The sequence below is a fragment of the Mastacembelus armatus genome, chromosome 11, assembly GCF_900324485.2.
Source record: "Mastacembelus armatus chromosome 11, fMasArm1.2, whole genome shotgun sequence".
Taxonomy (NCBI): domain Eukaryota; kingdom Metazoa; phylum Chordata; class Actinopteri; order Synbranchiformes; family Mastacembelidae; genus Mastacembelus; species Mastacembelus armatus.
This window is the reverse complement of record NC_046643.1, coordinates 7,114,333-7,136,405: the sequence shown is the minus strand read 5'-3', so window position 1 is coordinate 7,136,405 and position 22,073 is coordinate 7,114,333. Positions and strand designations below refer to the sequence as shown.

Sequence of the window (22,073 nt, the reverse complement as noted above, 5' to 3'; positions counted from 1 at the left end):
GGTGGTATAATGGAAGATGTGAATCCATATTTAGCTTGCTAGATGTTGTAGCTCTTGCTCCTCTGTGCTTCGGGCTAATTGGCTGTTCTCACACATGTCGGTGTTCTTGTTGGGAGGTGGCCTATAAGAAGAAAAACATCAGGTGCACACTGAGCTGGGTTTTCACATGGGAATAAGCAGGGAAGTGAGATTTTATACAGTATCATCCTCAGGGTCATGGGAGCTGAGCAGCAAGGTCACACTAACAGCACTCTCAACAAAAAGCTCAAATGCCCCATGCTGTACTTTACTCAAACTAATTTTCCTTACTACTGTGAATAAAAAAAATTCCCTTCCCAGGTAAAACAGTGGTCATAGTGTGCTGTCCTACCTCAGGTCCCAGTTTTCTACATCCTCCACTGTGTCAGGAAGAGGTCTGTCGGTGGTTTCAGGCAGTGCCAGGGCCAGGATGGCTCCCAGCAGTGGGCAGGTACCAAAGATTAGCAGGGGTATAGTGGGGCTGTGGTCATGAAGCATGTTTATAATGGGTGCTAATACACCGCCCATCCTCGCAAACATGCTGGATATACCTATTCCTGTTTGCCTGTGGAGACACAAGGGAAAGATGTTGGACTTGGCATAAAAATAATATAAGAAATGTGTGTGTGAGAGAAGTCATTGAATGGACAAAGGCATTTTACCGTAGCACAGTGGGGAATATCTCAGCAGTGTAGACATAAATTACAGCAAAGGAAGCAGTTATGCCAAACTTCCCTACCATGGCCAGACTGGTCAGGACATTATGATAATCTACCGACAGGGAAAATAACAGGAAGCACAAAAATTACATAGTGATAAAACACACGTATATTTTCCCGTCATAACACTATAGCATGAATTCAGATTCACAGTATCTATACTACCTGCAGGGACTGCAAGCATGACGAGACAGGCAAGACCTCCAACAACCAGAAATCCACTTTGGGAGAATCTGCGGCTGCAGGGCAGGACGAGCAGCACCAGAGAACGAGCTGGGATCTCAACCAGCCCAAACACAAACTGAGTCAGGTAGAGGTTTGTCCCTAACCTGGACACACCCAGTGAAAGGCCATAATACACCAGCACATTCACAAACCTGGGGGAACAGGGATATGTAGAGCAGAGAAAGACAGTGAAATAATGGGATTTGATGTATTAGTTCTGTTAAAATACCACTAAACATCAACAGAGCTGTGTGTCGGGCTGATATGAGACATTTGCAAAAAAAAAAAATGGTATCAGCTTTTAGAACAGCTGATAAATAACAAAACAGATTGAAGATCAATTCTTCAATGTCATACTTCAGTATCACTGAGGTACTCTAAATACTGTTCAATATCAGCAAAGCAAGTATAATTTCAAACTGCATTATATCATGTCTTGGTGAGGACTCATGAAAAAGTCAGCGGAACAAATATGAAGGGATTCATAAACAGTATGAATCCACATAAAAACAAAGTTTACCAGGTGTAGAACAAGATAAGAGCCCTCTTTCTCATCTGAGGTGTTCGTATGAGATCCACTGCTGAATGGTTTTGCTTCCCTCCACGAAAAATGTTACACTTCTCCACCTGATGAGCACATGGGCACCAACATAAACAAAAAATGGGTTTGTGCTATATGGTCACAAACAAGGAAGGTAAGCAGATTGTTTTCACAGATGAACTAACCCACTATTGATTTTTGTCTTTTCATCTAAATTGGTGACGAGAATAAAATGTAGAATAACACCACTCTCATCCTTTTTCACCTTCAACAGCCCATACTGCTTGTACCATAGCATACAATACCTGTACAGCTGGAGGTAAGACTCGGCCATTCACACGTGCCGCCTTGCGGAGGAGTGCGATGGCTTCCTCTCTCCTGTCGTTGGCCAACAACCATCTGGCAGACTGAGGGAGCACCCTGATGGGAGATAGAGACGGAGGGAGAGGAGAGAAGAAAGCGTAGACAGCAGTGAGGGGCCGTGCCAAAAATAAGAACAGAGGAGGAAATGAGGATCACAAAGAGGGTATTCATGGACTCATGTGTAAGGCATGTATGAATGCACAGTGGATCTAATGTTCAGACGCCAGTCTAATGTCCCACCATATGTAGAAGATGAGCAAGAAGCCTGGGGCTGATATAGCCAGTTGCAACTTTCTCCAGTCTCGTATCAGATATGCTACACCTGCTAGCAGCATGTAACCCAGGCCAAAGGCGTAGTCGGTGATGATACCGGCCAACATGCGTCTCTTGGTGCAGGTCCACTCAGTGCCTGTGGAGGAAAAACAGTCAAGGTTTGGAAGGAGAAAAGAGTGGAGGAGGATTTCTGGGTAAATTAAAGTGATGGTTTTGAGCTTTAAGGCAGGGAGGAAGGAGCAGCCAGGGTTTTGGACAAGAGCAAGCAAAGAGCAGTGTTAAACGTTATTTCACTTTTTGCCTTTACTGATGTTCAATAATTGTACCTGCTGTTGTTTGTTATCCACTTTCCATAATCTATATGTGAGAAATCCAAACTTCGTTTTTTCTATCTTGTAGCAAGTATGTGTTTGACATGGGTTCTATGAGCCTAGGAGGTTGGAGAATTTAAGAGTTTATAAAGGATCATTGTAAGTTTTGAGATCAGCTCAGTACATTAACATGGTGTCACCTTTTAAATCAAAGAGCTGGAGTTTCCTGAAAAAAAGCCCCAATCTAAAAAAAAATGTAAAAACAGCTGGTGGAAGAGCTGAATGAAATGGGAAAGAGCCAAGTTCAAATCTTAGTATTTAGCAGCATCAGGTTCCACATGTTTGTGTTTCAGTGTGTTCTGTTAGTACCTAGTACAAAGGCATTTATGATGACTCCAGATATCGTGGTTCCAACCAGAAAGCGAAGAATCACATAGACAGGGAAGCTGGGCGCAAAGGCCACAGCCACTCCAAACACAGTCTGAAGAGCGATGGACAGCAGCAGGACGAACCGTCGGCCGAACCTCGTGCACAGTGAGAAGTAACACTGAATTCATTTTGATGACATAACAATTAAATAAACAGTATCAGCCAAACCTTAGTGTGTAACTTTAGCCCTTAAACTCAGTCCACATGACTGAGCCATCACGTAGCTACCAGTGTGTGTGAAGAGAGAAGTCACTGAGCTCCACAGCCAACCTACCTGTCAGCCATGGCCCCAAACAACACAGATCCCACCAAAAGGCCAAACATGTAGATAGATGAGCCAAGACTGTTCAGCCCAGCTCTGTCACACACCAGGTCCCACTGGTAGGAGTAAAACCAGCAAGGAGGGGGTGTTAATCTCATTTATAGCCTGGTGCTCTGTAAGTGTTAGTCACTCAAAAAAAATGAATCCATATTAACATTTCAATAGTGCTACAGCTGCATACCAGTTGGGAAAAGCAGACAACTACCTATGGGACCACAGCTGTAACACTGACTGAAAATGAGGAATATAGTGGAATGGTAGATTGGTTTTGTTGTGGTGATAAAGCCAATTTTATTTATTTACTTGTTTCTGGTGCTGTTATATGGTTACATTTTGGTTTTATCATTTTAATTGCTCTCTTTCTAAGCTGTTTTTCAACACATTAATATTTCATGTCCAGCAGAGGTGATTCTAGGATCAGAGTTTTAGGGGGCTCAGCCCCTCAGCAGAATGTGCATTAATACAAAGCCCTATGCCCAGTGGTCTATCTGGGGCCTAAACCCCACACTCTCCCCTTGTCTCCATCACTGTCCTCTCTCCTTCTCTGTGCTGTCAGACAAACAGCAAACATAACATCCAATCACAGAATCTATAATCTTATAAAGGGCCTAGAGATTTATTTTACTCTAATTGAATACTGGGTTGTTATGGGTAATGCAGTCAGGTAATGTCATTTTGACCTTATTTGACAATATTCACACTATAGGACTGTAACCACACACTTTCTAAGTCACAGTAATAACAGAACAGTCAGCAGATGTATTTGCTTTTCAGTTTACGTGAGGAGTTAATCTCCACCGTCAACTCCACCTCTACTTTCTTCTCTTTCCTGTGGTGGAACAATGTGTTTGTGAAATCTGACATCAGTTCATAAAAGGCCTAATGATTAATTATTATTATTAGAATATTTAGAGGTGATGAGATGAAATTCATGTGTGCTTGACCACCCATGAAAAGGGTCTAAAATCGCCCCCGGTGTCCACACATATCACTGTACCTCGGTGACTGTGGTGGTGTGGAAGGTCTCCGTGCTGTACACCCATCCGTGGCCACATGGGACGCGCTCTGCACGGTTTCCCTGCAGCACATCCTCGGCTGATAAGCAGGAGGAGCCCGACAGGCTGAAGTTCAGGCTGAGCGTCCCGGGGATGAAGGAGTGATTCCCGGCCACAGAGTTCGAGCTGTCTCGACAGTGATGCGGCGGCGTGGCTCCGGTGAAGATGCTCACCATCATGTGGAAGGCGAGCAGGAGCTGAGGTAAACAAATCCATGTGTACAGAATTTTCTGATATTTGCCAAAGCCTCCGATGGCAGAGAGGATCTGGTCGAAATTCATTCTGAGTCTGGTCCAATGGATCAGGAACAAGGCGGAATAAGGCTGGCTATAAACAGGCTATCCACCAGACAATAGGCGGTGAGGAGTTGTGTGTTGTTCTGGAGGTAAACAAGATAAATCAACTCCCATGTGCAGCCGTGGTCAGGCCAGCTGCAGCCTACAAACACGACCCATGTTCACCTTCCCTGAAATCACCTCAGAAGGAATGGTTTCTTGGCGTCCCAGATGTCTTTCAGTTGAAGAAGATTCCCAACAAAAAGTGGTAACCAATTAAATATATGGCTCTATGCATTAAAAACTAAGCGCAACACCCTTTTAGATCTATTGTGTAAAATAGTAAAAAATAAAATAATAATAATATTAATGCGCTGCCAGTTCTGACACGTTCAAAATCTGAAGAAACCCACAAATGGCAGCTGGGAGCGCGTATATAGTGTGAGGTACTTGTTACTGGAGGGGAGGACCATGGGTCCCCTGTACGGTCCATCACAGAGGCCCCAGTGCAGGAAAAACTGACGAGCTGTGGCCCTGTAAGAGACTGGGTTTGTTATAGGCTGGTGCTTTTTAAAAATCATGTAAGCATAAGATGCACATGTTTACCATGCTGAGGTACGGTACCCACAACACAAGCATCTCTACGTTTACAAACATCTAGCAAAGGGACCCCTGCTGCCACCTGCTGTTGTAAGATGGAACTACAGGGAGGAGACTAATGAAAACTATATATTATAAATAATATATTATAATAAATATATAACTGTATATTGTGGCCTCAGATTCTGGTGTTTGCATTGTGGATGTAAACTGTGATGTGGTTGACAATGAGTCCTAACCTGTTCTACCACAAGCTGCATTAATCTAATGGCACCTGCCTCCATCTCCAACTTTGCGGGCTGAATAGATGCCTCCGTGTTATTTGGCCAACATTTAAGATCAAGAAATCAACCAGTTGAAACGTAGTTTATCTGCAGTAGTAGAAGTACTTTTTAAAGTACTCCATTGTAAAATATATTGTACATAGTTGAGGTAGAGCAATACTTTTTCTGCTATTGGGTAGTTTAACATATACAAATGTATTTTGTGTTCTTGTGTTTGTGTCTAGAACGTGGATCTATGAAGTAACTAGAACCTCCAGCCGTCAAATGAAAATAGCAGAACTGAACATAAAGTAAAACTGACTCAAAGTGCTTTTATAAATCAAGGTTGTAAAGATAAAGGCCGTCACATACGCTGCAGTTTGATATTATTAGTAACTGGCTATACAACACAGTGGTAATATAGTAACACAGTTTGGGTCAGCTGGCTGTCATTCGTCAACTAAATGACAAATATAGGAAAATATTGTCATATCCAAACAGTGTCTGCTGTACCTGAATGTACAGTATTTACCTAACGACTGCTGTGTAATGATGGAAAGCAGTGAAGCTTATTTACACAAACCATGCAATAAAGACTGACATTATACTGCTAAAATAAAGACTGACATTATACTGCTAAAATAAAGACTGACATTATGCTGCTAAAATGTCTCACTTCTTAGCAAAGGCCTGATGCTGATGCCTGAGAGTGGTTCTGGATGAGGAATGGCTGAGACTGTCATGTTTATGGTTCTCTGGAGAACAGTGTCTCCACTCTTCAAACCAGCTGGCACAGGACAGCAGATTTATGGGCGTCTATTTCTGTTTAGTCAGTATTCAATTAGAAAAATGTCTGTCTCCTTACTGATAGAAAGATGTTGATCTGTACACATGATAATGCATCTCGCTGTAAAAATGTCTGTATGTAAACAAATAGAGGTCTTATCATAGTCTATAAATCTAATGAGACTGGCATGTTTAAAAATAAAACATCAATAAATCATAGCGGGTGTTCGCCTATAATTAAACTAATTTTAAAATATTAAAATGATTGTCCAGATTAAATGCGATCTCTTATGTTATGACACGGAACCAGGTCTCCTTCTTTGTATATGTGTAATAAACGGAAAGGTAGATCCGGGGCCACAGCCTCGTAGCCTGTCCCCGTCCTGTTGTGGGTGCTCGTGACGTCACTGATGCTGAGTCTAGCACGGGCTGGGTCCTAGTTTGGGTGTCTGGATGGCAGCAAGAAGAAAAAGCTGTGAAGTGAGACGCAGTTTGCCAGGATACAGTTAATAAACAGCGCTGCCCTTAAAATTAATATCACTGATTTTTTTTTTTTTTTTTGCCTTTTCAAATGTACAAAATAAAAGAATCAAAAACCACAATGAGATATGGAGGTGTGCACATCGAGTAAATAGCCGCATATATTCAATATAATTATCAGGTTGACCTGCTGTACATTTTACATGTTATTCTGCATAGTATTACAGGCTGTTTTCTATAGTTATAAAGCTCAGTATCCTATCTTTTCTGACAACATCCCACCAAAATGTTGACTAGGAATACATGCTTAAAAACGAATATGATCCATTTTTAAATTTGATCAGATTGCACAGATAAATCCCACGTTGCTCTTTTGTTTCCATGCTGGTTTATTGGCAAACGCGGCTTTTATTTTGAAGGTGGTGTCTAGAAGCCCAGTTATTCTGCTCCTGTCGGGCTTGACAGAGGAGAGACGCATCAGGGAGCGTGTGAGACAGCGGGAGATGGCTGAAGGGAAGGTGGAGTGGACCGGGTCAGGAGCGACTTTGGAAACCGACCTTAGGCGACCTTGATCACCTAGATCTGCCAGAGAGTCCAGACCGCAGAAATATATCACCGCGCTCCGCCCGGCCTGCACGCAGACTGTTTGTCAGACACCCTTTCAGCAAGATCCGAGGGACATCCAGCAACATCTGCCCACAGCCCCCCCTCAGGGATCACTCAACCACCGGGTTCCCCGCTGCATTTCTGAATTTCTGACAGAGAGCTCAGTATTTGGATCCGTCGCTCGTGTGTGTGTGAGTAGGGCTCAGCAGCCGGGCCGCTTTCACTGCTTTCACTCATATACACGAATTTAATGGCGATGTCATGCATCACACGGTCAGCTGATCGTGTTCTGGTACTTGCTGTGTTACTGAAAGGACGCAATTTCTGAAAACCCAGATCCGCATCCGTGACGCCCCGTGCTGATGTAGACAAGGCCACACCCTCAGACAGCTTTCAAATAACATTGTTATACCACATGCATGAATGAACCCTGGCCTATTTACTGGGGCCACTGCCAGCGGTGGCCTGTGGTATTCACTGCAGCACAGTGGTGATGTTTTGGACTGCAGGTCATGTAATGAACATCCAGTGCCGTCTGAGACACATTACATTTACACTCCGTGCTTTTCTTTTAGATTTTAATGTTTCTCTGCAAACTATTATCGGACCTAAGTTTTTCTAAGATGACATAAATGGTTGATTTAGTGGGAACAGTAATTTGGAAGCTTGAGGAGGAACATCATTTAATCCTAACTCGGCATATGCATGTGGACAATTTGGATCTCATTGTGCAAATTGTGTAGAGGGATTTAAAGAGCAGGTTTATTTCCTACTAAACACTGGTCCAATAGAGAGTGTGAGTGTACAGTAGCATTCAAAGTGCTGCAAAGACATCCCAAGGTTGAAGTGCTGCTATACATGGACCTGAGCACACACCAAAAGAACGTGTGTGTGTGTGTGTGTGTGTGTGTGGCTCTTCATTGTTATCTGCTTATGTGCTCATGCATGTGCTGAGTTGTATTGAAAATCAATTGCAAGCATTCATCACCACGTCTTTTTTTCTGATGCAAGTACAGAGACATGTTTAAGTTCTGTTCCCCTCGCAGTGTCGCAGACAAGTGCATTTCATGATCCAGACCCGTGGTGTGTTGACTGACTGCTGCCTTGCTGTGCATCTGCAGAGACACACTAATTTCTGCAGAGTAAGAACAGGGGCCTGCAAGGTCACCCTGCAGGATCTCTGGTGTAGTCATTTCAGACAGGGAACCTGGGATCAAGCCTCAGTCTGACTAAGATTCTCCAGTAGCCTGTGACTGTGAGAAAGGCCTTGCTGCCTGACTGCGAGATCAGGAGACACCGGTTGAAGTGTTTGCTAGTGTTAAAAAGTGTTTTTTTTTTTGTTTTTTTTTTTTTTAAGTAACCATGTTGGCAAATCCTAAATTCTGAAATGTCCTTCAAAAACTTCAACCCATCTCAGCCCAACAGCTGCTGCTCTGTAGTTTTACCTACAATCTGATCTCATGTGATGCGAGAACAAGAAAAAAAATCATTTCCCGTACCTGCATCCATTAAGTTACACAGACTCATTATATGATGCTGCTATCAAGAGTTGCTCTTAAACACCATCCACCCATCCATCATTTACCACTTATCCTGGTACATCCAGAGGGGGTGGAGCCAATCCCAGGTACACCCTGGACAGATCGCCATATTACCTTCTTGTTCATTTCTGAACAGATGGAAAGTGTTGTCTGCAGTGGACAGGCTGGGAGGTAAGCAGCTTGCTGGCAGGCAGCACATTGCAGAGTCAGCAGCAGCATTTGAAGTTTAAGATTCTGTAAATGACCAGTGCATTTCTCTCTGTAGGCAAAGAGAGAGAGGGACGAGCCACACTGATTAATATGGACTTTGATTTCATCAACACAGGTTATATATGGCTCTGGAAAGGTATCTTCTTCTCTGCTTTCCTCCATCCTTCTCTCTACTCTCCTCTACAGGCTGCTCCATTTGCTGTCAGGTGGATCTGCTAACCCAGTGGAGCTCCAGTTCCAGAGGGCCATGGCCCCAGCTTCTCTCCACCAGTGAGAGGTGAGCCAAGCTGGCCTCCCCGGCCCCAGACCTGGACCCGGACCCAGACCCCAAGCCTGACCAGAAGCATACCATCGAGGAGCAGTATGTGAGCGAGGGCAAGTCCAGCCAACTTGACACACACTTGGCACCACCCGACTGCAAGGATGCCGAGACCATCACAGGTTACCCCAACACGCTGAGGGTATCAGTGCCCTCCACAGTACAAGCCCTTTAGTTCACCACCAGGCTGTGGTATAGTCACTGTCCTCTTCTTCTCAGTCCTGCCTGTGTCCTGTCCTCTTCAGATGTGTGCAACAGTACTGATCTACCGGAGTTTGAGATCATCAGTCTTCTGGAAGAGCAGTTGCCGGTGTACCGGTTGCGGGCTGACACCGTCTACGGCTACGACCACGATGACTGGCTGCACACTCCCCTCGTTGCAGCAGACGCCAGGCTCGACCTGACCACCGAGCAGATCGAAGAGACACTCAAATACTTCTGTAAGTCTGGCTGTTTACTGCAAAGGCATGTTAGTCTTTTAGTTTTTTGTATTCAGAAAGTGGAAAAGTCAGATATGATGCAACTAGAGAGATTAATCTGATGTGATCTTCAATCCAAGTCTTCAGGTTCAAACACTTGTGCATCACTATGATGTTGCTGTGGAGGGGCTGAACAATACATGGGTCTCAGCTTATCCTAACCCACTTTTGTCTTCAGATAATATTCAGCAAATGAGTGAGATCCACCGTCAAATTAGTATCAGATAGTCCTGTGATATTTTTAGGTATAAAGACATGAAGCTGTTTCACTGCTCTGTCACTCAAATCAACCTTATTTGTCTGTTTGTATACTGTTTGTGGGTCGTACTAAGAAGCCACAGCCTTGAGGAATATTTTATCTGAAGGCTGGGAATGAGCCTTAGTGTATCTCTCCTAAGTCAACACTAATGCAGGTAACAAGGCTGGCTCAGGGAGATGAATGCATTGTTCATGAATCAAGCTTAATGTTGTTCTCCTTTTGCCATATCAATAATCTTCCTAATACATTGTCTCAGAGGGTCTCTTACTAGAGGCAGGAGGCTTGGGGAGTGGCCCTTTCTGGAGAGGCTTTTCTTGATAAACAGTTATGAGAGGTTGCAGTTAATATTGATTCTTCCTGTTGGTTTTATTAGATAGTGCTATGATGATCATTACATGGAAAACATAACAAGCATTAACTTGTTAACATACATGTTTTAATCAGTCTTATGTGCCACATATGCAGTGTGTGTGTGTAGTCTAATACCATCTTATACCTGTCAGAAGAAGATTTTATTCTACTGAATTTCAAATCTAGTTAGACTAGACATTTATCTCCTGTAAAGTCCAGTTCGCAGTGTTAATTGGTATTGAGTAGAGGTAGTATTAGTAGAGTAGCCTTCCTCCATATGTTGGTGCCCAGCTACTGTACATGCTGCTGGGAGTCTTGGCATCAGTGCACTTGGACTTTTGTGTAACTTTAATCCACCAGGTGCCGATCCTGTTTTTTCTCCAATGATTCCTTCTCATTAGGTAACGGCAGCGATTTCATTTCATTTATACCGTGTTAGTTTTCCTTGTAACTTGTAATTAACTAGAAGGCATTTCATTTCACAGGTAGTGTTGCTGACATTCTGCTTCACATTAGCTGTGTTCCACATACAAACACGTTGTTCTGCATTTTCTGAGCATTTTGCATGGATCAAATTTCTCCAGTTTCATGTTCAGTGGTAAATTATTGGCAAATGAATCTTTTCATTGTTTGTCAAGCACAGGAGATGATATAACTCATGCTATAGTTTACAGTTCCCATTATAGATCACTTTGATGTGTTATGAATATTATGTATTTCTATATTTCCTCTTAGGAAGAAGGAAGTGTACTAATAGGAAGTTGGCTTGTTAGTTCCCAGTGTATTATTTAAAGTTTTTGAGACAAACAGATGCCATGACAATAATGCAATAGTGTGTGTAGCTGTTGTTTCCAGCACGATCAATGGGTAGGAGTCGGTGTGTCCGTGCATGTGTCAGGGGTTGTTTTGTGCATTAGGGTTGCCGTGGTAACAGCTGTCAGGCTTGCACAGAGCAGAAGAGAGTGGAGCGCGGGGGAACGAAAGAACAGGAGAGAGATGTGGGAGTTTTGTCAGCACCTTTAATCTGGAAGAAGAGGCCACACTGCAGTCTGCCTTCTCTGATTGGCTCTTTTCTCCATATTTCATTTGATCCTCTCCAATCATAACACAACTTTTTTCTGTTTAACCTCAGCATTTTTCCAAAACGGATGTGCACTCTCTCTCATCTCTCCACTTCCCTTACTCACTCACTCCACATGTGGGCGGAGGATAATTCAGGCTGCAGGCCTGTTTTTTACTGTACAGAAGCTTAGCAGGAGGAGCGAGAGAGAGAGGGAGAGAGAGAGATAGAAAGTGAATGGATCAGTCTTTGGATCAGTTGTTGTTTCAGCTTGTTGGTCATTGTGAAGCTCAGGGAAGGGATGGACAGCAAGGGCAGCCCGGAAAGATTAGCAGCAGATAACTGTGAGCTGGATGACTGGTACTATAAAGAGGACAAGGAAGGTAAAGACTTTTGGTCAGAGATGGAAAATATTGTGATCAGTTTTATTGTGGCATTAATTTCTTTCCAGGACTTTGATATTTGTGTGTAGTGTAGACTGATGTGCAAGCTAACATATCTAGGTTGAAATCTTACTTTTACAATATAAAGTGATCGTTTTCATTACCACAGGATCTTCAGTGACACAAAAACAGCATCTTGAAACAGTTTTCTGTGTTTTTTGGTTTGTTGGTTTTCACAGCAGAGCTTGTCCCTGGTTTTGTTCTCCTCATTAAGAGGAATTTCCTGAGGCTTGCAGAGTTTGAATTGCTCTGTTTTGACATATCAGCCCTCAAACACACACACACACACACACACACACACACACACACACACACACACACGAAAAGGCAAATGTAAAGATGCTTTAACAAAACAATCATGAAAGTATTTGTGTTGGTTGGAGTACTAACTGGATTACAGAGGTTTACCATAATGTATTCAATAGCTGTATACAGCATGTTATTGATTAGAGTGCTGAAGTCGATAAGTGTTGTCGCCCCAGGGCAGCACAGCCAGCTGCTGTGTCCCATGGAAAGCAGCACTTTCCCCTTGCTCCCCTCTCTGCCCTGCTGTTTCATACACTAACATTATGTCAGTGGTGATGGAAATGTTACATCCTAAATGTTACCCATGACTTATAAGCTTTCTGTTATATAATGTGGCTGTGTATATGGGCCATAGGCCAGGGGTGAGAAGATGGGTCATTCACACTGGAGTCTGCAGGTGCTTTAACAGTTTTGATTTTCACATCTTTGCTAATTTCTTGTCTCTCTCTTTGTGTGTTTTATGTTTCCCACAGTGCTATGTGCAGACAGAGTGGGCCAGATGACAAAGACCTACAATGACATCGATGCTGTCACACGTCTGTTGGAGGAGGTGAGATGGTCTATTTTTGTCTGCTCGTTCAGTGTCATTTCACACTCAACAAGGACAGATATTAATCGGAGATATTAAGTGGAGCTGCAGCACAGAGGGTGCTTCACTGCAGATTTGCACTGTTGTCATTGTTGTGAAAATCAAATATGCCTGTGGCATGAAGAGTGAAAAGGAGAAAAAAGATCAATAAGTGAATTCTGCCCAAACTTACCAACAGTGGCTGAACCTCCATGCCCATAAAATGCATGTACTTTACTGTACTGGGATTGTTTTTGGATATTGTAGCTGTAAATGTTCACAGTGACTCTTCTCTTCTTGCTTTCCCACTAATAGAAAGAAAGAGATTTGGAGTTGGCTGCAAAGATTGGTCAGTCACTTCTTAAGAAGAACCAAACGCTGACTGAACAGAATGACTATCTGGAGATACAAGTGGGACAGATCACAGAGGAGGTCTGCACACACACACACACACACACACACACACACACACACACACACACACACATTCAGACTAATCAGACAATAGGTCATAAAATTGATTGTTGTATTTAGAGGAGTTATTGTACACATTGACAAAACGGTTCCAAAGTCAATTTACTGTAGTAGCTTTCGTCAGAGCCTGCTTTTGTGTATGGACTTTGCTCATATTGTCAGCAGTTGCTCGACAAATTCCACCTGGTGATGAAGACCATGTGATGTGGCTGAAAACTCTGGAAAAAGCTCTTAAGCAGACCTTAAGTTAAAGTGCTTTTCTCCTCTACTGTGTCATGTTCGGCACTTTCAGAGAAAAGGATCTAAGGAAAGGATTCTTAGCTTACAATGGAGTCAGATGATTTTTCAGCACTTCCACATTACACACATGCACACAAAGAAATCTAAATAGAGACATTCATGAAAAATGTGTCTTATCTGCTGTTTTCCAGGTGGCCCAGCTGCACCATGAGCTGAACCTGAAGGACGAGCTGCTGCAGTTTTACACCAATGCAGTTGAGGAGAGCGAGGATGAGTCCGGCAGCTCCCCAACGTTAGCATCCTTTCTTTGTTAACCAATTGCCCTCTGTCTTTCCTTGATCATTTTAAATTGATATGAATTGGGAGTGCAGAAAACTGCTACTGGTAGAGGAGGTGAATTGGGAGTTTCATATTCTTATCTATCCACAGAGGTAAGAAAAGCAAAGTGCAAACAGCTTGTGGAGGCTTCGTGAGCGACACACTCCAGAGGAAACTCAAAGAGCTAGAAGAGGAGAACCTGTCACTCCGCTCAGAGGTATCTCATCACACAACAACAGCAACTGCTGAAATTGCTGAGGACATATTGTTAAATCATTGATCTCTACATGCAGGCTAATCATCTAAAGTCAGAGACTGAAACATATGAAGAAAAGGAGCAGCAGCTGGTTAATGACTGTGTGAAAGAACTCAGTAAGCCTTGTCCTGTGTCTGTGTTCACATCTAGACTTTAATTTACCTGCAACAGATTTTTAACACTCTCCTTTTGCTGTGTTTTTGTTTCACAGTGTATCCAAGGTGTCTGGGTTTTAATCCATTGAACTGAACTTTTTCTTTCTGTCATGTCAGGGTTGTCCAGTCTCCAGATAAATGCCATAGCGGAAGAACTGGCTCGTAAGACTGAGGACGCCTCCCGACAGCAAGAGGAAATCACATACCTCCTCTCTCAGATCGTAGATTTACAAAAGAAAACCAAATCTGTGAGAACACACCTAAAAACCTGTTTTAATGCAAATGATATCATGATTTGGACATTTTTCTAATTTCAACCCCCATGCGTTTGTCTAGTATGCAGTTGAGAATGAAGAGCTCTCTCAACACCTGATGGCAGCTAAAGATGCCCAAAGGCAGCTTACGGCAGAAGTAAGATCCACTTCACTGTCCTTTCTTGGCCATACATTTCCTTGCTAGCCCAGCTGTTCTAATAATAACTTATTCAGAGTTAACACTGGATCTGTCTTGTCAGACCGACTGACTTTAATCTGGAACACCTGTCGTCCAACAGTTACAGGAGCTAGAGGAGAAGTACTCAGAGTGTATCGAGATGCTGCATGAAGCTCAGGAGGAGCTGAAGAACCTGAGGAACAGAAACTATCCAGCAGGAACCCCCAGGCGCTACCATCCTATGGGGCTGTACCCAATGGTGAGTTAGTGTGTGTGTGTCTGTGTTTGTGTGGACATGATCGTCTTCTGTTCTTCATCTGTTTCTTTTTGTGCTGCAGGATTCTCTGGCAGCTGAGATTGAGGGAACTATGAGGAAGGAGTTGAGTCAGGATGACCCAGAGTGCAAGGACCAGAAGTATGGACTAAGTAGTTACAGTATTTCTATTGGCGCCATATACATGATCAGTCCTATTGGATTTTTCTTTTAATTATTACAAAAAAACAGAAGCTAATAGTTGAGTTTCATGATAATTCTCATGAATTAGAAACTAGTCATCTTATTAGCTGACCTGCAAAGGTGGAGCTAAAAAAGAAAGACTTTAAAACAGGGATTTTAAAACTTCAGTAGCCAAGAATGTTTTTAAAATAATCCACAGGAATACAACTTAAATTGTCTTGCATGACCATGAAGGAATGAAAAATCATCATTTCCTCATACATTTTTTGGCTCTGTTCATTGAGTTTAAGTCCTGCTCCTACAAAGCTGCTCAAATATTGCAGAGAAATTAAAGAAAAAGAAACCACAATAGGGTTTTGACCACTGTATACTATATAGGCCAATTGTTTTGTGTTTTGTTGTTTGCAGAATCCATCGTAAGCGTGTTTTTGAGACGGTTAAGAACGTCAACCAGACAGTCCGACAGCGTTCACTGACTCCAACCAGCGCCAACATCCCGGGCTCCAACCAATCTTTGTCTGCTCGGACGTCACCCCAGTCCAGCGGCCCCTCCACGCCTCACTCCAGCATGTATGGAGGTGACATCAGCGGAGACAGTGTTGCCCTTGACAACCGAACACAGAGCATCCTGATGGAGACAGCATCCAATCAGGAGAGGTGAGGAGGAGGGGGCTAATCAGATTAACAAATTAGAAAGGAAGTTGAGATTGAGGACAGTTTTTTTTTTTTTCAAATCAAAGCATGAAGAAATCCCTTTTTGCAGTGAGGATTTTTCAGGCTGAGCCTTTGCAGTAGCCTGTCCTGTTTGCATGACATGTTACAAGATTCATTAGTTGAAACACAGTTTCTGTCTTCATTCTGTGCTCTGGCAGCAGCACAGAGGACAGAGAGAAGAAGGCGAGTGGGGCCGAGGACCTGCGGCTGGCCCTGCGCCGCCTGTCTCTGCGCCGACAAAACAACCTGAGCGAGAGGCGCTTCTTTGAAGAGGAGAGAGAGCGGAGACGGGGAGGACATGGTGGCCTGCAGGAAGCGCTGGGCCAGGAGAGTGCATTGACCCCCTCAGAAAGCATCATGTCCCTTGGCAACCTCCACCTGTGGGCCTCACGAGGGCCGTACCTCCCCGACAAACTCCAGATCGTCAAGCCACTTGAAGGTGAGGGTGACAGGGAGCACAGGGCGAACTGCAAGGTGGTAAGGAAGTGGGAAGGCAAATGGCACAGGGGAGTAGGGACAAAGAAAGGGAGCAAGTGGGGCTGGGGGATGGAGAGGGAGAGTAGGAGGGACAGCCAGCATGGGCAGAGGGAGGGGGAGAGGGAGAGAGGATGGGGATGGACAAGAAAGACCGGAGCTGGAATAGAGAGGGAGAGAGGAAGGAGGTGGGCCAGAGATCGAGCCGGGAGCAGGAGGAAGAAAGGAGCCAGAGAGTCGGAAGACAGGCCTCTGTCACTTATGCTCTTCAACTCTTTCTGGTCTCTGATGCACCATCACAAATCAGGCAGCTTTGCATCTCCACACAGCTATTACAAAGAAACACAACCCAGAGAGTGGTTGTAGACAGACACACATGCTGAACAGAAGAAATGCATGTAAAATGATCATCTGTGCTGCTGTGGGATAAGGAAAACCTGTTTCAGAAAAAGGATGATCTTCATATGACCTATCTAGTTTTGCTTTCACAGCTCAGTGAGATCACACCAGATGTTTGACACACTTTAAACTTTGAAACCAGTGAGAGTCACTGCTCTGCTCTATTCTTGCCCTTGTGATTCACTGTTGACTTAACCCTCATTTGCAACGTTTGCAAAGCTATTTACGGTTGTTTGCCTCTTCTGCCCTCTGCTGGTAATAATCTGTACAGTCTGGTAGCAGCCTGTCCATGATATATTAAAAACCCTGCAGGTATTTTTGTTTACATATTTTTTTTTATTTTTTCCTTCTCATTTCTTAATATTTTTTCTTTATGTGTTTTTTTTTACTAATATATATATTATTTGGCTGATTTCCTCTGATTTTATGATTCCCCACTGCTTGCTGTCTGTTTCATACTCATGTGGCTGACTAATAAAAAAACATTTCTCATTTCAACTGCTCATTTCATTTCATTATTTTATTGTTTTCATCTGCTCTTCATCACCTTTATTGTCTTTGCATTCTCACCATCTTTATCTGCCATCCTGATCTGGTTTATTCTGTTACATTTCTCAGCTCTTGTTTTTTCATGGCTATGCTTCTTAGACACACACCAAAAGTAGCTTTTATCAGAAAACGCACACTTTTATAAGATCTTTGTCATGCAGTGGTTTCTCACCTAATCCACAGCTTTGTATCAGTCCATTTTAGCTAGTACTCTATGTGCTTATTACTTTTATTGTAGTAGAATAGCTGCCATTTTTGAGTTGCCATATATTAATATAGAAAAACCTATTAAGCTGTTCACCTGACACCATTGGACACTAGTAGCTATTACTGATCAAAGTCAACTCAGAAAAACTCTGCTGATGATATGAGAACCAGTTACACATAAAAGATTAAGTAATAACTTTTCCCCCAAGTTTTGTTTGTGTGTGTGTGATTGATAGTGGTTAAGTACAACGCATGTGTATCCATGTGTCTCCACCAGGCTCGGCCACTCTGCATCACTGGCAGCAGTTAGCCCAGCCTCACCTCGGTGTGATTCTAGACGCCAGGCCCGGAGTGGTGTCAAAGGGCTACAGACCTCTGGAACTAGAGCTGGAGCAGGTCTGTGTGTGATTGTGTTTGTATGTGAGATTTCTGAGTCCATATCTACGATATCTGTCTGGTTGGTCATGCTCTACATGTTTAACTATATAGAATGAAATTAACAGTGTTAATTTCATGTGACAGAAGGTAATTCTTACCTTATTCTTAATAACTGTTGATATTGCTCCCCCACTAGAAAGAGGAGCAGCTCTCAGTGCACATGGATGCATGCGTAATGTTTTGAGTATCATGCTGGGTCATCTGCAGGTCTATCCATGGGGGGGCTTTGAGGAGGATGAACCAGGTGAGCAGTACTTCCAGAATCTGCCGAACTCCTCAGCCTCTGCTTCCCCAGCCGTGCCCTCTGCCTCCAGCACTAGTGACTCCAACTTCAGGCAGCCACCGTCCAGCCTTGCTCCACCATCTCCACCTTCTCCATCCCCATCGCCACATCTCAGTAACACTGACGCCCTTGGTGAGGACATTTGTGAATAATATATATGTAAACATTCAAAATGCTGAACCTGTTTGAAACACCTGCAATGGTTTATGTTCTTGAAAATAACGTTGTTGGCTATGTTTTGCATGACTTGCAGCTGCATACTACCCAGGTAAATGTATGGCCCACACCAGCTCTACCTATACCTTCACAACCTGTCGGATCCTCCACCCCACTGATGAGCTAACACGAGTCACGCCAAGGTAAGCAACATGCCTCTGATGCTGCTTTAAAGTAAACTTTCTGTGGCCCTTTGCCTTCATTTTCTCTTTGCTCTTGTAGAATCTATTCATAATCAACTACTGCAAAGTTTTGTTTTTCTACTAAGGAGATACAAACATTTGCCCTTTTACAAAAGTCCTAATAAAAAAATCCCGTTTAATATGAAGAGATATGTGTTTGGCTTCTAAAGATCCATAATTTCCTCTCTTGAATAGTAAATGCTTTAAAAAAGCAACAAAAATGTGTATTTCATTACATTTTATATATTGTAACTAAAATCACTAAAAATGTACATAGGAACATAAATGAAGTTTAATCATATGATGTATCTTTAATGTGATAATGTTGTTTAGATACGAAATACACTGTGCACTCAGTCTGAGTTTGATTCAGTCCCACAGGACAAATAAAATCCAAACTGCAGTGGTTGAGATGGAATCGTGTCTGGACAACAATATTCAGTCAGTTGTCTGCTAGACAATGGAAAGGTGCTAAATAATACATGCAGGTGCTTATGGGTCTAAGAAACCACCTCCCCAGTGAACAACAAATGTCATTTTGGTGCTATTACATTATCCTGAGATATCATGAAAGTCCTGGAAGTTGTTTAAATCAGCAACAAGCATCATCTTTTCAAGTTTTTTTAAAAACCCACCTGGTTTCGTTTTGTTGTCATTCTTTCCAGCCTAAACCCAGCCCCATCCTCATCCTCTTGCGTGATGACCAGTACTCTGTTGGGTACTCCTGTTGCAACACCCTGCACACCACGCAGGCTGAGTCTCAGGCCCTCTGAATCCTCAACTAACCTCAGGTAAGGCTCCAGATAGGCTAAAAAATGACTTTGTTTTCCGATGTCATCTTAAAATATTGCAGGAAACAAACTCTTATTCTCTTTGTTAAGAAGTTTACAGGCTATTGATGGTCTAGGATTTAAGTATTACTAAAGAAAGCAGACTGTTCAACATAGATTAACTTTTTGACTCATTCCTTATCCATGAATTTTGTTTTCCAGAGTTACCAGTCAGTCTTGTGTTGATGTTATGATGTTAATGTCCCTGCAGAGAAGCAACACGCACCACCAGCACCTCCCTGGGGTTAGTGCGTCTCCTCCAGGAGAGAGGCATCTCAGCAGCAATGTATCACCAGAGCCAGGGCCTGGATTATGGTCATGGCAGTGGAGGAGTCTTATTCAGCACTTCCATCACTCCTAACCGAGTGCCCAACCCCGACCCTCTGCGCCCCTCTACCCCTCCAAACTCCCCCACTGGACAGGGAGCGTCAGCTGTGCCAAATTCTGCAGGCTTCGACTTTAAAAGCCCTTCTTATGACAACTTCCTGGCCTCCAAACCAGCCCGCTCTATTTTGAAGGAGGTGACGGGGGGAGTGAGGGGCAGGCAGAGAGGGAGGGACTGTGAAAGCCAAACAGATGTTAGTGTGACCGTCCACAACCTCAACTTACTGGACAAGGTAAAGCGGCTGGGTGTGGCTGGAGCTCCAGGGGGCAGAGCAATGAGTCCCGGCCCCATGCTGGGTCCTCTGGGTGGGTTACGCAGGTCTGGCTCCCCTTTTGGGCCTGATGGAATAAGAAGGAACCGGAGTTATCCGGCCATGGTCGGGGCCAGCATGGCCATGAAAGCCCCAGGGCCCCAGGAGTAGAGCGCACCACTGCAATCAGGAGAGATGGTAAGAGGAAAGCAGGGCCGAGGACTGGCTGTTGAGCAGTCACCTGGACCCAAACATTAACTGACACTGTTCATACTGTACAGCAACTACATGGCACTACTGACCTATTTCTATTCACTACTGTGATCACTACTGCTTTATAATGCTTGAAGTAAAGGCAAAATTACTTAAAGAATTGGTTCACCCATAATACAAAGAACAGCTTTCACTTTTGGTTTCTTGTGCTTACATGTAACATCCCTGAGATGTGTCTGTGCCACCTCCTTACAATGACAGTTGATCACAACCTGTTCCTGTTGGATATCCACAGACCACACTATGAACAGTGACATCCTGCTGCTGAAACTCTCTAATGAGGTTAGTTTAGTATAAAGACTAGAAACTGGGGGAAACAACTAACCTGGCCTTGTCCAATGTTCAAAAATATGCCAACATCTCTTATCCACCCACAAAAAGAAATGTAAAAAAGTTAACATCAATAATATTCTGTATCCCTTTACTGTTCCTGGGGCTGGACACATCTCAGAAATATGGGCACATTAACCAATTTTAGGTCATTTAATTTTATATAACTGGGTGAACTGACCCAATAAAACAGAGCTGCGATATCTGGCTGGTAAAAATCCACAAACGATGCAGTTAAAGCAAATATCTCCTACTCCCACTCACATCCCTGCTTTGGAGGCTGACTCTGCTGGCTAGATGTAGTACTCCCACGCTTTCCTTTTCTGAAACATATCCACAAACTCCCACACACAACCAGATTTACACAGGTGCACTCTGTTAAATCTAGAGTCACAGTAGTTGGATAATCGTAGTCACTGTAGCACTTAACCATGCCTTCCCTCTTCAGGATCGTTGGATTAATATCCACAGTTGAAAGATTTACATTAAATATGTGAAATAGGTCATCCCTACTCCCACTCATTTCATCCTTGTCACTTCTTAAATCTCCCCTGAAGTGAATTGGCAAGAGTCAGACAAGTCACTTTCAACAAATCATTCAATAGATATTATGTCAGTATAAAAGACACTTTGGTTCAGGTTCCTAATTGGCAATCAAACTGGGATGTTGATGGTGCTTGTACTCAACTGTACAGATCAATATGCCGACGCCAAGAGGACAAGGATAGAATTAAGGCAATTGATTATGGCCAATCAGCTGTTGTATTCAGACGCTTTCAGACATTTTCCTTAAGATTTTGTTGATGAAATGAAGCAATATTGTGCCTCGACCATCAGTTTCTATTGATTTACGTACTTTGTGTTGGATTAAGGGTGTCAAGTAGCTGTCGTAGCTTGTTACACTTGTTTTTATTTATTTAAAAAGCTTACCCTGAGTTTAAACATTTTTCTTTTAAAAAACATTGTCTTACTCAGTGTATATACTGTTCATTGTCACTGAAATGTCAGTAATGACTCACAACACACTGTTATGTGTACTGCATAACCAAGAACGACACATCACAACACTAAGTTTTAGGTTGAGCATGTAATCAGGGAGTTTTTTTTCCAAATAAAAAGTCTTAAAATAAAAAATGGAATCCTGATTGTGGTTTGTGTGAAACAACGGGAGCAATTGTTTTATGAAAAGTATAATAGCCCAAAGCGTGAAGTCATTATTTTACCCTCCTCCACCAGATGGTGCTCACGAATAATAATTCATTTTCCATTTTACCCATGTGTATCTATCTGGGATATGATGAGGGCTATTCATTAAATCTCTGTTAGCATCAGTGGGAATGAGAAGTAGACAATATCTAAAAAAAAATGCCACTCTGGCATCTGGGGAGTCTAATCAGAAGAAATGAGAT

At 43.0% G+C, this 22,073-nt stretch overlaps 2 protein-coding genes across 5 annotated transcripts; one reads left to right on the top strand and one right to left on the bottom strand.

The window, feature by feature from the left end:
• Positions 1-30: 30 nt before the first annotated feature.
• LOC113126527 (solute carrier family 22 member 13) lies at positions 31-4,699 on the bottom strand. Its single transcript, XM_033325441.1, has 10 exons — positions 4,199-4,699; positions 3,154-3,257; positions 2,820-2,974; positions 2,107-2,275; positions 1,815-1,923; positions 1,483-1,589; positions 903-1,114; positions 681-789; positions 371-583; positions 31-121 (listed from the first exon to the last, which is right to left on the bottom strand). Exons 1-10 carry the CDS (start codon positions 4,535-4,537, stop codon positions 31-33), a joined length of 1,608 nt encoding a protein of 535 aa, XP_033181332.1. The 5' UTR covers positions 4,538-4,699.
• Positions 4,700-9,304: 4,605 nt separating this feature from the next.
• Positions 9,305-21,809, top strand: trak1b (trafficking protein, kinesin binding 1b). 4 transcript variants are annotated; one of them, XM_026300703.2, is made up of 18 exons: positions 9,305-9,458; positions 9,582-9,776; positions 12,708-12,784; positions 13,118-13,234; positions 13,708-13,808; positions 13,946-14,051; positions 14,128-14,206; positions 14,363-14,493; positions 14,582-14,656; positions 14,799-14,936; positions 15,016-15,092; positions 15,543-15,791; positions 16,010-16,287; positions 17,755-17,873; positions 18,123-18,330; positions 18,452-18,557; positions 19,262-19,387; positions 19,638-21,809. In XM_026300703.2, the coding sequence occupies exons 3-18, from the start codon at positions 12,734-12,736 to the stop codon at positions 20,230-20,232; spliced, it is 2,556 nt and encodes an 851-aa protein (XP_026156488.1). In that variant the 5' UTR covers positions 9,305-9,458; positions 9,582-9,776; positions 12,708-12,733; the 3' UTR covers positions 20,233-21,809. The 4 variants fall into 4 exon arrangements, with proteins under 4 accessions (XP_026156488.1, XP_026156487.1, XP_026156486.1 ...); XM_026300702.2 differs by lacking the exons at positions 9,305-9,458; positions 9,582-9,776 and adding an exon at positions 11,737-11,868; XM_026300701.2 differs by lacking the exons at positions 9,305-9,458; positions 9,582-9,776 and adding an exon at positions 11,737-11,868 and having other exon boundaries at positions 16,007-16,287.
• The last annotated feature ends 264 nt before the right edge of the window (positions 21,810-22,073 follow it).

What these genes read in the sequence shown, in the direction of transcription:
- LOC113126527 (XM_033325441.1), bottom strand. Translation starts at nt 4,537, where the DNA reads ATGAATTTCGACCAGATCCTCTCTGCCATCGGAGGCTTTGGCAAATAT. An exon ending in TTGCTCATCTTCTACATATG is followed by an intron (nt 1,924 to 2,106) that starts GTGGGACATTAG and finishes ATCTCCCATCAG; the next exon opens with GGTGCTCCCTCAGTCTGCCA. An exon ending in GTAGAAAACTGGGACCTGAG is followed by an intron (nt 122 to 370) that starts GTAGGACAGCAC and finishes TTCTTCTTATAG; the next exon opens with GCCACCTCCCAACAAGAACA.
- trak1b (XM_026300701.2), top strand. Translation starts at nt 11,787, where the DNA reads ATGGACAGCAAGGGCAGCCCGGAAAGATTAGCAGCAGATAACTGTGAG. An exon ending in GAGTCCGGCAGCTCCCCAAC is followed by an intron (nt 13,809 to 13,945) that starts GTTAGCATCCTT and finishes ATCTATCCACAG; the next exon opens with AGGTAAGAAAAGCAAAGTGC. An exon ending in TGACTGTGTGAAAGAACTCA is followed by an intron (nt 14,207 to 14,362) that starts GTAAGCCTTGTC and finishes CTGTCATGTCAG; the next exon opens with GGTTGTCCAGTCTCCAGATA.